General features: G+C 40.8%; 1 protein-coding gene across 2 annotated transcripts; it reads right to left on the bottom strand.

Annotated features, from left to right (window-relative positions):
• Positions 1-44: 44 nt before the first annotated feature.
• On the bottom strand, positions 45-14,542 carry stom (stomatin). Of its 2 annotated transcripts, XM_075455687.1 has the most exons (8): positions 14,334-14,542; positions 13,512-13,544; positions 13,068-13,177; positions 12,865-12,937; positions 10,123-10,205; positions 9,714-9,917; positions 2,111-2,245; positions 45-1,705 (listed from the first exon to the last, which is right to left on the bottom strand). In XM_075455687.1, exons 1-8 carry the CDS (start codon positions 14,392-14,394, stop codon positions 1,517-1,519), a joined length of 888 nt encoding a protein of 295 aa, XP_075311802.1. In that variant the 5' UTR covers positions 14,395-14,542; the 3' UTR covers positions 45-1,516. The 2 variants fall into 2 exon arrangements, with proteins under 2 accessions (XP_075311802.1, XP_075311803.1); XM_075455688.1 differs by lacking the exon at positions 13,512-13,544.
• Positions 14,543-15,161: the final 619 nt, after the last annotated feature.

Below are 15,161 nucleotides of genomic sequence, written 5' to 3'. Positions count from 1 at the left end.
TTCTTGCACTCACAAAAATTAATTCAATCCTCACACAAACATGCTTCTGGACAACACCTTTTATTGGAAGTCTGCATACATGTGGATTCAAGTTCAACTATGAAATCCAGCTGTGCAAAATGTATTGGCAGCTGTTAACCCTTTAATAAAGCTTTAAAACTGATATGTGCACGTTTTTTTTTTGCAGAACTGCTTCATATTAATGACCTGTTGAAGTGTAACAACTGATAGGTAAAAAGTAACTCCCGTGGACGCAGCTGCTAACTGAGAACGTGGAGAAGACACAAGTGTCACATTTGGCAAAGTTGAAGGGCTTGTGTGTCCATTTCTCTTCTACCTGGAGCAGACTTTTCAGTTCATAGTCAACACGGGTTATGGAGCAAAATAATCTTGCCATGGCAACAGTAAACACAAAAATACAACATGTTAATGCAGTATAAAATAACAGCCTTTCCATTCAGTCACAAAAAGTAAGTGCTGTAGCTCTGCGAGATGAAGCATCGTCCATCCCCAGCAATAAACTTCACACTAATACTATAAATACGAAACATCGTAGAGTACACAGACTAAAAACTATAAAGTACATATAGTAACGTTCTAAACAGAATAAGAATACATGTCTAACGTATCAACAAAGATGCTAAAGTCCATTTGGCTTGTGTTACTCACAGAGAGTATGATCAGATTTTTTAAAAAAAAAGTAACTATAACCCTTTAAAGAAATGCCCAAGGAGATGCATAGAATATGATGAGGGTGAACGGATGGCAGTAAGTTAAGGCTTCTGGCTGAAGGATTTGTAGCCCCTGCATCTCCAAAGCAGAAATGAAAAAGAGAGAGAGGGAGGAAAGAAAAACAGAAAGGCACAACTGAAAGCTGTAGGCTGCAGTGCTGCTGACGGGGGCCCATTATAGGACCGTCAATGAAGCCACTGCAGCCAGAGCACGGATAGAATCAAAAGGGTACGAGATCATTTCAGCACTGTGATGCTGGCAGTAGTCTTAGCAGTGTTACAACATCAGGACAGATGTGTGTGTGTGTGTGTGTGTTATCAGGTGCAGGCTTCTTATGCAGCAGGCACTTTCCTTTAAAAATGTAAAACAGGTGATGAAGAAGGTTGGAGGTTACTGCTGCTTTGACAATGTTACATGTGGCACAGAACACAGAAAACAAGAATAAAACTGAACCGCGCGCTGCACTACGGCTGCTTTTGTTCTTTCAACGCTAAATCTGGCGAGTCAGTGGTCAGTGTTTGGCAGGCACCTCCGGCCGACTGCTGTAGATTGTGCTGGATGTTGGACCGACGGCCCCCGACCTCTGCTCAGTCACGCAGCAAATGTTTACTTCCTGTTCGGTTCAAATCATGTTAAAACGCACTAATTGTGCTCAAATAAAATAAATAAATAATTAAAATGTGTTTGCGAAACAAATAAAGAACGGCTAATTTGAATGCACTGCTGGGTAAAAGATACATGCCTAACAGATCCCTATGAGTGTTAAGTAATTTTTTTAGGCTCCTCAGCGTTTGATGAAACCTTGCATCATCTCCAGCGGCAGCGGGAAAATGATGGTGGAGTTCTTCTCCGCGGCGATGGTGTTGAGGGTCTGAAGGTAGCGCAGCTGCAGGGCCGATGGAGACTCGGCGATCACCAGGGAGGCCTCCTTCAGCGCCCGCGACGCGTTCATCTCCCCCTCTGCTGCGATCACCTTGAGAAGGAAACGGGAGCAGAGAGGGCCTTGATCTCACATCCTGGTGGAAGAGGCCTCAGCAACAGACATTTCTCAGAGCGTCTTTTTACCGGGCTTAGGCCGGATTTCTTGTTTGACTTTTAAATCCCGTTTCTCATCTTAATCCCCCCGTTTTCACACTAGGCTCTATCATTGTTTAGTAGGATTAGACCTGTGGGGGTGAGACTGAATGGCATATTAATCCGTTCAAAAGAATTACTGAAACATACAAATAATTTGTAAATGCATGGTAATTAACCACTGTACGGTCTCTGTATGCATTCGTTTATTGTGCCAGCTCAGATCAGAAGAAGAAAGTCCCTTTATATGAACTATTCCTTCCTCTTTTTAGGATCTGAGTAAGGGTGAGGCAGTCCAACTCACCTTGGCTCTGGCCTCGCGGCTGGCCTCAGCCTCAGCCGCCATGGCTCTCTGGAGCTGCTGGGGCAGCTTCACATCTTTGATCTCCACCCGCTCCACCTTGATCCCCCAGTCGTCAGTAGCATCATCGAGAGTGGACTGAGGAAACAGAGAAACAATACAGTTTGTGCTGCCCCACGTGCAGAGGCTGGGTTTAAGACTACCAGAGCCATTCCATAAAGTTCCCTCTTCAGTGAAAACCTGTGTTGGTGCATTTCTAACAACCGCCCAGCAGATGGCGCTGAGCCCGGCAGATTTCAGATGATGTTTAGAGGAGTGTAAATACATGTGGAAACCAGGTGCATGTAAAGCACGCAACATAGGATAAAACTTGCTCTGCCGGAATTGTTGAGATTATCTTTGGTTATGAGAGTGATCCCGCCTCCTCATTTTTTCTCCTTCAAACTTCAATTTCAACTGACTCGCTGTACTTTTCGAGTGGAAAGCTTAAAATATTTTGCTCTGCCAAGAAATGGGCAAATAGTGCTCTACCAGTGCTACGTTTGATGTTTGATATCCAGGCTGGGAAATGTGGCTTCTTAACTGGCATTAGGTAATTAGGTACTGAGCAGCATTGTAAATACTGTTTATTATATATACTGAGATTTTCCTTATCTTATATCTTATTTTTACACTGTTTATATGGGAAGGGTTGTAATACACTGTTAATATGGGAGGGGTGTAATTTTATTTTACTGTATGGGGTTGTAATTTTGCTTTATCTTTACTTTATCTTATTTTGTCTTATTGTATTATATTTATTTTGCTCTATTGTATTGCTTGACTTAATCTTTTTTTCTGTAAACGAGTGCACTGCAGAAAAGGAATTTCCCGCAAGGGATTAATAAAGTAATTCTGATTCTGATTCTGATTCTTGAAATTTTGGATTGGATATTGGTTGGACTTTTGGATATTCTAATTTCAGATGCTATTACAAAATCAAACTTTAGTTAAAAGCAGCTCATATGGGAGCAAGTACCGTAGTCCTAAGTAATGCATTTCCACAATGCATGGGGATAGGGATTGGGTGGGAAAAAGAAGAAGAATGTATATGTTTAAGAGTGCTGACCACTAAATTATCCCCTATGAACTGAAGAAAATAGACTAAAAGACTGAAAGATGTGAATGAGTTGGAAACGATAACGGCATGTCCACAACAATGAATAAACTTTGTATTTAGAAAGATGGTCTTCTGTAATGTTTTATTTAAGAATTTTGGACGATGCGTTTGTACTGATGTCTGTTGGACTTGGTACTCAGTGTAAGGAAGCCCAGGGTTTATGGATTTTTGACTGGTGTGGAAAAGTAAGAATCTGAACATAAAATTGCATTTCTCTATGGGTTGGCTATGAGGTCATTTGAGCTCTCTGACAAAGTACTGTATGCGTCTATAGAGTAATAACGTACTTCAAGGGTTAATGACAGGAAGTTGTGTCCAAATTTATGTCAGAACAGTAGCTCCAAGCTGTATGAAAGATCTAGATTAAGACAAACTGGAGAAAAGACAAGCGAGGGGTGCAGAGTTGCTCATGTCACGCCCCAAAACTATTTTGCACCAGTTAAGACCTCAGGAAACTGTGTCGGCTTATGAAATATGTTACGCACTCCCTGCCAGTTAACAGGCACTTGCATTAAAGCAACTTAATGATCAAGTTAATCCTCAGCAGTGGTCTGACATCCAAACTACACAGATGACACCTCAGTGATGACATGTATTCAAATTAGGGCTGGGCAACGATTAAAATTTTTAATCTAATTAATCACATGATTTCCCTGATTAATCGTGATTAATCGCATTTGTAAGCTAATTCCAAAAATGAATTCAAAAGTAGTGTATAGCTTTTAGCGTTTAGTTTTATTTTAAATGTGGTGCCATATGAATGAAAGTGCCATAACATTTGTTGTGCAAACACACTTTTAACATCAGCATCTTTCTGTAGTTTTTATGTAGAAGCCTCGCTCCACTGTCTGTTTCCTTGAATGACTTGCTGCTATCAGTTGTGTGTTTTGCCTTTAAGTGATATTTTAGACTGGAACTACTACGCTGAGAAGACAATTCAACTTGGCAGAGTTTACAGATGACTTTGGTTCTGTCGACTCCGCCGTCTGGAAGAACTTTAAAATGAAAATGGCCGAGTAAAAGTTCCGTACCCTTCTCCATGTTTGGTGGATCCGCCGATTACTTTCTTTTCCGGTTCCGCAGCAGACAGCAGCAGACTTTTACAAAATAAAAGCCTGTGAGCGACAGACTTTTACAAAATAAAAGCCTGTGAGCAACAGACTTTTACAATAATAAAACAAGGGTGGTCCATGGCGTAGTGGGTTGAGCAGGCACCCCATGTACAAGAGGCTATATTCCTTGCAGAAGCTGGCCCCGGTTCGAGTCCCGCATCGGACGGCCCTTTGCTGCATGTTGTTCCCCCTCTCTCTGCCCCCTGCTTCCTGTCTCTCTGAACTTTCCATTAAAGCCACAAAAGCCCCCAAAATTTAAAAAAAAATTATTATTAAAAAAAAAAAAAAAAAAAGCATTAATGTGCGATAAAATATTTATCGCCGTTAAATAATTAACGAGTTAACGCGATAATAACTAGTTAACTCGCCCAGCCCTAATTCAAACAAATGTCGATGTCCAACAGAAAGTGGCTACGCTAGCGTTCATCATTAGCAGCCCAAAGTAGAGGCCACCACTCGTACGTGGAAACTCAACCAGCATCTCAAACTTTAGGATTATTAGTACTAAAATGTCACTGCAGACGAGTATCCTGACTTCACTTCTACACCGATGAGAGCTGGAAATTTCTATGGGAAATGCTGGGTCCTGATGAAGCCGGCTATAAATAGCATAAACAGACAAACAGAAATGTAAACAAACCCTCAAACTGAAACTTCCCCCCAAAAGAAAAAAAAAAAAAAGTAAAATTGGTCATCTGGGAATTCACATGACCGTAGCCACCAACTGATCACTTACAAACCCTCTGACTGGGTCTGCAAAGGAGTAAATATTTAATCATTTAGAGTAGCTCAGCATAATCTGGGAGTAAAAGTTTAATGAATTAATAAATAATTAAAATAAAACGCAAACTGAAAGCTGGGCCCGACAGGGGAACACAGGATTACTTACATTTTCTGTGGTCGACAGCCGACGTGCACAGTTTTAACTACAGTTTGATGCCGACGGTTCAGGTGCCAACTACATGTTGGACCCTGACAACATGGCTCCGTGCAACATTGTTTAAATGGCTTGTTTGATACACTACACTTCCGCTATTAGGAACCCCAACTAACATGACATGCATGCCTTAAGATATAATCATTTTCATTAGTTATATAGATGTTATAGATTATTTAAAGACTCCAATAAAAACTATTTCTGTTCAATCTGAACATAAGTCCAATTCGAGTGGTAAAGACAACAGAAATCAGGGGTGAGGCCAATGATAATTCCGTTTGCAAACATGAAGATAAGTGGAGTGAGAATTGTAGAATAAACTAATTATTGGGTTTGATTTAAATCACATTATGGGCTATTTAGCAAGAACTACACTCACCAGGATCTGCTCCTAGGATCTACTCCCCCATTACACACGTTTAATGATATCTTACTCGCCTAAACATTTACACTCGCTATGGGAGAAATAACAGGCACAATTAGTTAGTGGTCTGTACTGGGTGTCAATCATCGCTTAGAAACCTGTGAGGACTTGCTTTGCTTCCTTTCTTGCTTTTCCACCAGAATCCACAACTAAAAACAGCGCCATGTGGACTGTATTGACTTTTGTTTGCCGCTGGTCAGCAAAAGCTTTAACTTTCCTTAACTCATCATGGTTAAATACACCAAGATGAGGTTTTTGAAATACTGAAATTTATCAAATATAAACAGTGTTTCTTCCATTTTGAAAGCAGGAATCTTTCTGCAATGTCCATTTCCACCGCAAAAAACAGTTCTTTAGGGGACATATCTTACCTGCAGATATGACCTCAGTAAGGAGATTTTTTTTTACCCTGAAGACTTGGGTTGAGTGCACCAACTGGTTTGATTGCTCTGTTGCAGCCTGGACACTCCATTTGATTTACCTCATCTACCATGTACCTTAGACCTCAGTGGCAATGCAGATGACCAAGAGCTGAAATAATCTCTTCGTTCCTTATAAACTATCTTAATTTAACTGAATCATTTAAGTTCTGGGTACTTTTAATAGAAAAGAGCCTTATTTTAGTAGGACGGAGCCAATAGAGCACGTTAGGGTTTATAGATGTTACTAATCTTGGTTTCTTAACCTGTTACTGCACGCTGTGCCGTCAGTGGTAGAGTATGGCAACCCGACCGAAGCCCGACGGGCCGGGCCGGGCCGGGCCGGGCCGGACTCGGACAAAAAATTAGAATGTCTTGTCGGACTCGGGTCGGGCTCGAAAGCAAGCAGACATTGTGAAAATTATAAACAGCCAGAGGACAGGTTTCAGTTCATTGCAAACATCAGTTTTTGTGATAAACATAAATAATTGAATATGCATAAATGAAAATGTTGGTAGGCTGTTCGTGCCTCATGCCGTGCAGCATGCATCTGTGTGCATCTGTGGTCTGTGCATGCTCGGTGCGCACGCACGCATATCGAACATTCAAACAACTTTACATTAAACACGTGCGATCAGTGCAGCCGAGCTCAGTTGGCTGGAAGCGCTATGAAGGACATTAAAAGAAAAATAGCTTCTGGAGAACTGAAAGTCGTGGAAAATGAGAGGGGGAAATCAAGCTATAATGGATTATGGTGGATAATGGTGCGCTGTCACCAATGTGTATTTACTGATTAGGGTGCGCCGTCTTGCGTTGGTCACTGGTCTCGGGCTTCCGGCGGGCTCGGACACAAATATTTTAATTAATCTCGGGCTCGGGTCGGATTTGAGAACTTTTCTGTTGGTTGAGGGCTGGGCTCGGACAGAAAAATCCGGCCCGATCCAGGTTCTAGTCAGCGGTACACTTGGGATTGGAATTGGGCGGTATGCACTTTAGTTCAATCCTGAAACGCCATCCCTTAACAGGTATATTCATGCCATACACCGTTAGAAAGCTGAGATTCACCCGGTTCATTCAAGACCATTCCCGAATCAAATGGTTGCTCACAGCCATAACAGTAACAGACGTAGGGCTGGGCGATATATCGATATTTAAGATATATCGATATATTTTTAAATAAAATACGGAATTAGACCATATCGCATATATCGATATAGTTCAAATATCGGAAACAGGTAATCTCAAGCTGATGTTTAAAAACGTTTTTCTTAAACTGAGGACTTTATTTTGTTATCTCTTTATATATAAATGCTGCCCTCAGAAAAATATTTACCTATCTTATTTTATAGGCCAATTTTATTTAAGATATTTTTTTATTTAAATGTGCACCTTACGGAGCTTTGTTATACAGTGTTTATGTTTACATTTTATAGTGAGTTTTCAATAAATCTACTCGTATTTGGCTTTGACTTTGACTGAGCATTTAATTTCACAGCTCTCACTTTGCGGAAAAAATATCGGGATATATATCGTATATCGAAATTCAACCTTAATATATCGGGATATGACTTTTGGTCCATATCGCCCAGCCCTAAACAGACGTTAGCTCAGCTACCCTCTAAGCTAACATGTTTCAGTGTGACATGTCAACCTACCTTTCAAGCCTTACTGTTATCCACCAAAACCTTTTCGTGACTCGGGGACACCTTGTAAAGCTTGCCAAGTATCCATGGTTATGAAATATGAAGTCCCTTTTCTTATAAACTTAATCCTCTCCTCACAATGTTGATGTATTGTCCAACCGCAAAACGTACTGTGGGCGACTAAAGACGCAGATAGTAACTTATCAAGCCGGCTCCGAGTCACAAGCCAGTCCATTGCTTACAAATTTCTCAATGTGGAGGTGTGTCAGGTACTGTAGCTTCGATTGACACCAGACACAAGCCAATCGGAGCATGGTTAGTGGGCAGTACACGTCTTGAAAGCCAATGAGGACACGCGTCTTCACTACCCACAATAGTACTTTGAATGACAGTAGTTCCAGCCAATGGCAATTTCCATGGAAATCAAGTTGATAACCTTTTAGCCAATAGTCTAACGTTTCCAACGGTGTATGGGACTATACTATCAAGCTTGTATGTGCCAAAACAAATCCATGCGTTATCGATCATAGGGGAAATGCCCCGTGTGGTGCGTAATGTAAATGCGTACAGATTGTTGCATTGAATCACACAAAGAGATTTGCGATTTTGATATTGGTTTTGCGATTGAAAGATAGAAAGAAAGATATAAAGATATAAAGACAGATAGAAAGATAGATAGATATTATATCATACTGTAGATATTGTAATAGATAGCTAGATAGCTAGCTAGATAGATATTATATCATACTGTGTAATAGATAGATAGATAGAATATTGCAGATATTGTAATTGATACTATTATAGATAGATAGATAGATAGATAGATAGATAGATAGATAGATAGATAGATAGATAGATAGATAGATAGATTAGGGCTGGGCGATATATCGATATTTAAGATATATCGATATATTTTTAAATAAGATATGGAATTAGACCATATCGCATATATCGATATAGTTCAAATATCGGAAACAGGTAATCTCAAGCTGATGTTTAAAAACGTTTTTCTTAAACTGAGGACTTTATTTTGTTATCTCTTTATATATAAATGCTGCCCTCAGAAAAATATTTACCTATCTTATTTTATAGGCCAATTTTATTTAAGATATTTTTTTATTTAAATGTGCACCTTACGGAGCTTTGTTATACAGTGTTTATGTTTACATTTTATAGTGAGTTTTCAATAAATCTACTCGTATTTGGCTTTGACTTTGACTGAGCATTTAATTTCACAGCTCTCACTTTGCGGAAAAAAATATCGGGATATATATCGTATATCGAAATTCAACCTTAATATATCGGGATATGACTTTTGGTCCATATCGCCCAGCCCTAAGATAGATAGATAGATAGATAGATATTATATTATATTATTGTTTGATTCTAGTTATACAGCTTTGGTAACCAAGTGTCCTTTAGGAGACTCCAAAAAGGAACTAAGGAAAACGCATAGACATACCTGTTGAAAAATACCTCTGAACAATTAATTTTTTGGTCTTTTGACTCCAAATTTGGACTGCATGAAGTCAATACATGTGGCTCTGACCTAGCTGTGTCTATAGAGGCCTAGAGGTCCCTGAATGGCTTTACCCAATTTAATGTATAGGCAAACATATGGACGGGGAAACAACCCCATCATTCTAACCCCTCCCACTCTGGGTCAGTAAGACACAGCATCACACAGACACTTCTATAATATTCCTGAGAGTGTTACCTTTCCAATGATACCAGACACATCTCTGAGTCTCAAAAGATGTGGGATCTGTGCTGTTTACAACTTGGGCATAGGTTAACACTTCAAATTCCCAAAACATTTACACAAGTAAATTTGGGAATGATTGGGAAGGAAGTACTGTACTCTGGATAACAATACCAGCTCAGAGTGGATATCAAAGCTAATATAGTCTACCTGCATGCTGTGTGCAATCTCCTCACGGTCAGACAGGATCTCTGCAAGGTTTTTGGTGCCCAAGACGTTCCTCAGGGTGGTCTGGGCCAACAGTCGGGTGGCGGCGTCTGCATTAGTGATGTTAGCCACAGCTAAAGTGGCATTCTGGACCCGGTAATAAACCACACCGTCAACACTCACTGTCACAGAGTCCTTGGTCAAAACCTGGGATAGGATAGCAATTGTATCAGCAAGTTATACAGTTACATTATCAAGATGTAAAGAGGAAAGAGGGTCTTAGAACAAGAGATAAAACTAACTAATTTATTCAACAAAGAGCAAATCACTAAAGGACTGAAGGCTCAATTTACTTAAGAATTAAAATCCTCCGTGTGGTTCAACTGGAGGAGTGCGTGTTATACATCTTTACCTCTTGTGGTGGGATGTCGAAGGTGATGGTGCGCATGTCGACGTTAATAAAGCTGTCGGTGCACGGCAAGATGAAGAACAAACCTGCAGAACCACAAAAATGCAAATAGGTTGAGCAAAGACTAAAGCTTCGGTAAACACAATAACGAGGAAGCTTCTTCGCAAATGTTTGAAAACACTGGGACGAGAGAAATCCTGGCGGGAGGCCAAGTCAAGCTCCCTTCATGAGACTGCAGCTGTGTTAACAGCGAGGCGAAGCCGCGGCACTCTGAGGCTTTCATTAGCCCGTTTCAAGCAGCCCTGAATGGATTAGCGCTTCAGACAATGCTAAGCATGTGCCACAGCGAAGCACACACATGCTAGGTGTGCGATCGTTTAGCAAACATTAACACCGCAACAGCAAGACAGGGGTTGGCCGCTTCTTCCTGTCAGGATATTGTGAATTTAAATGTTGAGATCCCGACCATGTGTTCGGGAGGGGGAGTGAAGATGACAGCAGTCACCCGAATAACAAAGGCCACATCGGAGAAAACAGAAAAACACTGCTTATAGGTATAACTGTGAGTGGATAGCACTTTTTGTGGCAGTAAAAAACTGTCCATAAACAGTATTGAGAGCTCGTTTTAAACAAAACACACAGCAAACACATCGAAATCCCCTCTTGCATAACAGCTATTGTAGACAGAGAGAGAGCAGAGGAGTAAAGGTGATTCAACTTTGGTGCCGACTATTCCTGCCTTTCAAGAACGTGAGGTTGGCAGGCAGATGGGTATAATTAACCCTGTGCTGTCATGTACACAGTCCCCCGGCGCTCACAGGAGTCATATTTCAGGGGTTTTGAGACCGTAATGGCAGGTTTTTAGATCTAGTTAAACAAGAAATCTGACAAAGACACATTGAGTTTGGAGATGCATGCATTTTCAACCTCACAGAAGTCGTTTTTTTTTTCTCTTTTCAAACTAAAGTGGGTGTGAACAGGACAGGAAAACATGCAGCAATCTTCTGGATTACACGCATTATTAGAGCATTTCTACCCATCCATGTCACCTGACTGAACTCTTTACTGGAATATCCTTGTGTGGCTGACATCAGACCAACATATTTTTTTCCTTTTTAGATTTATACCACCGATTTGCCTTTTGTGGATCTGCCACTTGCAGGATGTGGATCCGTGGGAAAGTACAACAGGACATCCTTTCACCCCACCATGTGTGATTCTCACCATCTACATTCCCCCACTAATTCTGCTTCATCTTGTGGCATGGCTCTAGGGGACAGCAATGCAGTACCGTTGGCCAATTTGTTCGTGGTTTTGGCACAAAAGGGAACATCTCAATGACTGTGGACTGGCACAAACTTGTAAAGCTATTCACAGCCTCAATAAGATTAAAATTAAGTGCTTTCTATGGTTCTGCTGCACAGATTGCCAAAATAAACTGATAAATGTATGCTATGGTACAAGAGAAGGCATCCTAAGGATAGTCTGATTTTTTTTTATTATATACATCTAACATATATACATATATATATACAACTTCATAACGCACCAAATGTCTCAGCTGGTGACAGCTCTGAACTGCTGACAGGCCAATTCAACCACCCAAATTCACTTACAGTACAGCCGTGCTACTGTAAAAGGTGCAAAATGTGGTGTGGAACTGTCTGACTACAATAAGCAGTGATAGACGTTGCCCTGATTGCAGCACGTGTTCCCCACGAAACCTGCAATGTACACCAGTGCGCTCACATGCCACCGCAGATGCAGGCGTGTTCGAACTCCGTGCTGACAGCATGGGACTTCTCCAGAAAATATCGGTCTCTGAATGATTCTCTGACCCGTAGATGTCGAAATCTCCAAATTCTTTTCAGACAGGTTCTTTTTCCTGTTGCTCACTTTAGAAACACTCAGCCTCTTACTGTGGTTCACAATATACACACAATCGTTTTAAAAGTGGTGTTGAAGGTGATCACACCAAATATTTATTTTGAAAGTAATTAGAGTTGTACAAACTGTGCTTGTGCCGTTTACAGGATACTATATTTAGATTTACGTTGACATGTTTTAATATACATCGCTTAATATATCTTGACCCACACAGCGCTGACACACGGGTGCTGTGTATAAATGCAGCTGCAATTCCTGCGCAGTTCAACTGAAGTGGATGTAAACACGACCCCAATTGAACGCTAAGCTTTTAGTTTAACGTCAAACCAATTCTCTTCAAGTGCAGGAGCAGAACAAACCATTTCTCACTGCTTAAGTACAGACTGCTCTGTGTACTATACCTCAGCACTGCTCTTTGAGCCTCCGAGTTGTCATAGCAACCAAAGTCATTAAGCAGACAAGGAAACAAAGCCATCAAATCTAAATGAATTAGCTGCACCACAGATGAAGGACCAGCTGAAGCGACGGTCACGTGACCCCTTGCTGCTTTTTTCAGCCGAAGCGCCACACCCCAGAATCAATTCTTGGCATCCTCGGGCTCCTTTGACAAAGCAGCCTGTATCAGCTTAAAGCCATCCACTGATCAGCTTCATAGAAAAGAATCCATAACAGATATAAGTATCTATTTACAACAATTTCCCCCCATTTTATGTCAGAAAAATTAAACAAGAAGACATATGGGGACAAGAGAAGCATTTTTGGCACAATAAGGCTTAAGATACTGATGGAACAAAAGACAGATATCAGTTCATTTGACAAAAAGAAGAAGAAGAAGAGAAAAAAGTAAGAGATTCTGACCTGGTCCTTTGGCCCCTCCACGCAAAATGCGCCCAAGGCGGAAGATAATGGCTCGCTCATACTCCTTCACAATCTGCAGAGAGCAAAAATACCTCACTGTAATGCGTCGGAGTTAAAAGGTCAAAACCTGAGCAGTTAGTATTCAGTTATTAAGCTTTGCTCGTAGAGTGGTAAATTAAAACAGGATCTGACAAGCAGCTGACCTTGATGCACATCCATATAGAGAGGGGCAGAGTAACCAGCATGAGAAGGATGGAAAATCCAACCAGCAGCCACCCACATAAGCCAATGTCAAAGTCTGAATTCTCCAGTTCTGGGGGGACAGAGGACAAACACATATAGTGAAACAAATTCATCATCATTTGAATAATCTAATACTCAAGGCCTGTAAAAAAAAAAAAAACCTGTTCATTTCATTTAAGATGCAAAACATCTCATTGCTAGAAGTTCAGCTTTAATCCAGTCATGTCTCCATCCATCTCTAAACACTACGCTTTCGTGTGCGTTGTGTTAGTCAGGTTTAATGCCACATGAACCCACTTCTACACAGACACTTAGTGCTCCGGTGTTAGATGACACTCAGTCATACCTATTGATAATTGATAATTGATTATGACATGCAACCAATCAATGGCCGAGGTTCGTACCTTCAACATCATGCAAATCATACCCGCCTGGACCTACACACAAAGTTATAAGTCAAAAAAGCCATTGGGCGACGTAGACTAAAGTTACAGGTAGGCTCTGACCTAAGAGTCAGTCATTTGTTACTTGCAATAAATGAACTAAATCAAGGTTTATTTGTTTCAAAATGTGGCACAGATCTCCACAACGGGACGGGTCTACGTAATGACGTCACTGACGTGATCGTAATTATTACAACACCATCATAAACATTACCCACCCTGTCGATAACGGCAAATCCGTTAGCTTCCAGTTATACATCAGCTTTGTGCAAAAGAAAAAAAAAACCGAAGCAATTTTTTTGACCCGTTATCTTTCATATATCGCGTGTCACCTTACAAAATTAAATTAGCTACGCACGCGCACAGGACGTCATCTTTCTCAGCTTTTTCGACGGTATACGTTTATCTATGAATATCACTCCACATAAACAACCTACGGGGTGCAGATACAGGCAGTGCAATTATTGTTGTCCACTGTTGAAAAGCATTTGTTTCTCATTAAAACACTTTTTTTCTCTAATATGAAAACGTTTCATTGTATGTACGGTTAGGCAACGGTTGCTACCGTTAGCCTCACGTCCAGCTCGTCATGTTACAGTATTTTAATAAATGAAGCCATTGCATAATTTGATACTCGGTTAAGACATTCACATCAGGTAGAGAACCAACCGAAAGCTATGTTTCTGTTACGTGAGAAATCCAAAAAACTTCATTTTATGTTCACTGCGGCTATGCTACCGATATATTCCCTGTGCCATTCAAAAGATACCCGAAAAACACTACCTGATTGACGCGCTCGTCGTTTGGATTCTTTCATTGCAACCACTTCGGTATTATCATCCATAGTCCGAGAAAAAAAAAACAGCCACTAAGTGAAAGCGTTTGTTTATTTGAACTGTAGTATCCCCGTGGGCAGCTCCTGTCCTGCCTGTGTGAGGAGGTCTATCTGTCCTGAAATTAGTCCCAGTTCGCGCTGTGACGCAGCACGCAGTTTTCCCAGCAAAAGGTGGGCAACGGCAGCGGAAGAACACATTATGGGAACCATGATTACAAGGAAGCGGATGTAGATTTCAACGGTTTTGTGCTGAAGAAACAAGTCGAAAACCAGCTTGACACATGACTTTATTCATACACAGTATATCATTTCATAACAACACACGGACATTTTACACCGAGTAATCAATAAAAACTAAAGCAAAGATGCAAGTGTGTGCGAAAAAAACACTTTTAGCAGCAAAATCTGGAGGTGATCATTTTTTGTAAGACGTTTTCAGTCTCTCTGGCAGTTGGGCATTTTGACTCACTGTCGTTTTTTTGTTTTTTTGTTTTAGGTTTGTGGGCATTTGTTCATACACAGCACTCTCGGGCATTTTAATTACAGAAGTTTGATTGTTTATCTCACATTTAATTGTAGAAGAGCTCTTAGTTCACTCAGTGGCTCCAAGGTGGCCAGGTTCTGCGCCTGCAAAACAAGCCCAAATTACCAGCCCTCCTCCATCATGTTTGACAGTTGGTAGGAGGTGTTCATGCTGATGTGCTGTGATTGATTTTAATCAAAAGTGCTGCTGTGCAATATGAACAAAAATCTCCACTTTGGACTAGTCTCTCGAA

Source organism: Odontesthes bonariensis, chromosome 22, assembly GCF_027942865.1.
Source record: "Odontesthes bonariensis isolate fOdoBon6 chromosome 22, fOdoBon6.hap1, whole genome shotgun sequence".
In the NCBI taxonomy this organism is placed as follows: domain Eukaryota; kingdom Metazoa; phylum Chordata; class Actinopteri; order Atheriniformes; family Atherinopsidae; genus Odontesthes; species Odontesthes bonariensis.
The sequence above is the reverse complement of the archived record's forward strand: the minus strand, read 5'-3'. Positions and strand labels throughout refer to the sequence as shown.

Bases quoted from the DNA above. Each gene is read 5' to 3' on its own strand.
- stom (XM_075455687.1), bottom strand. From the start codon at position 14,394: ATGGATGATAATACCGAAGTGGTTGCAATGAAAGAATCCAAACGACGA. The intron at 13,178-13,511 runs GTACGAACCTCG...CTGTCCCCCCAG, and splicing joins TGATTTGCATGATGTTGAAG to AACTGGAGAATTCAGACTTT. The intron at 9,918-10,122 runs GTAAAGATGTAT...ATCCTATCCCAG, and splicing joins TCGACATCCCACCACAAGAG to GTTTTGACCAAGGACTCTGT.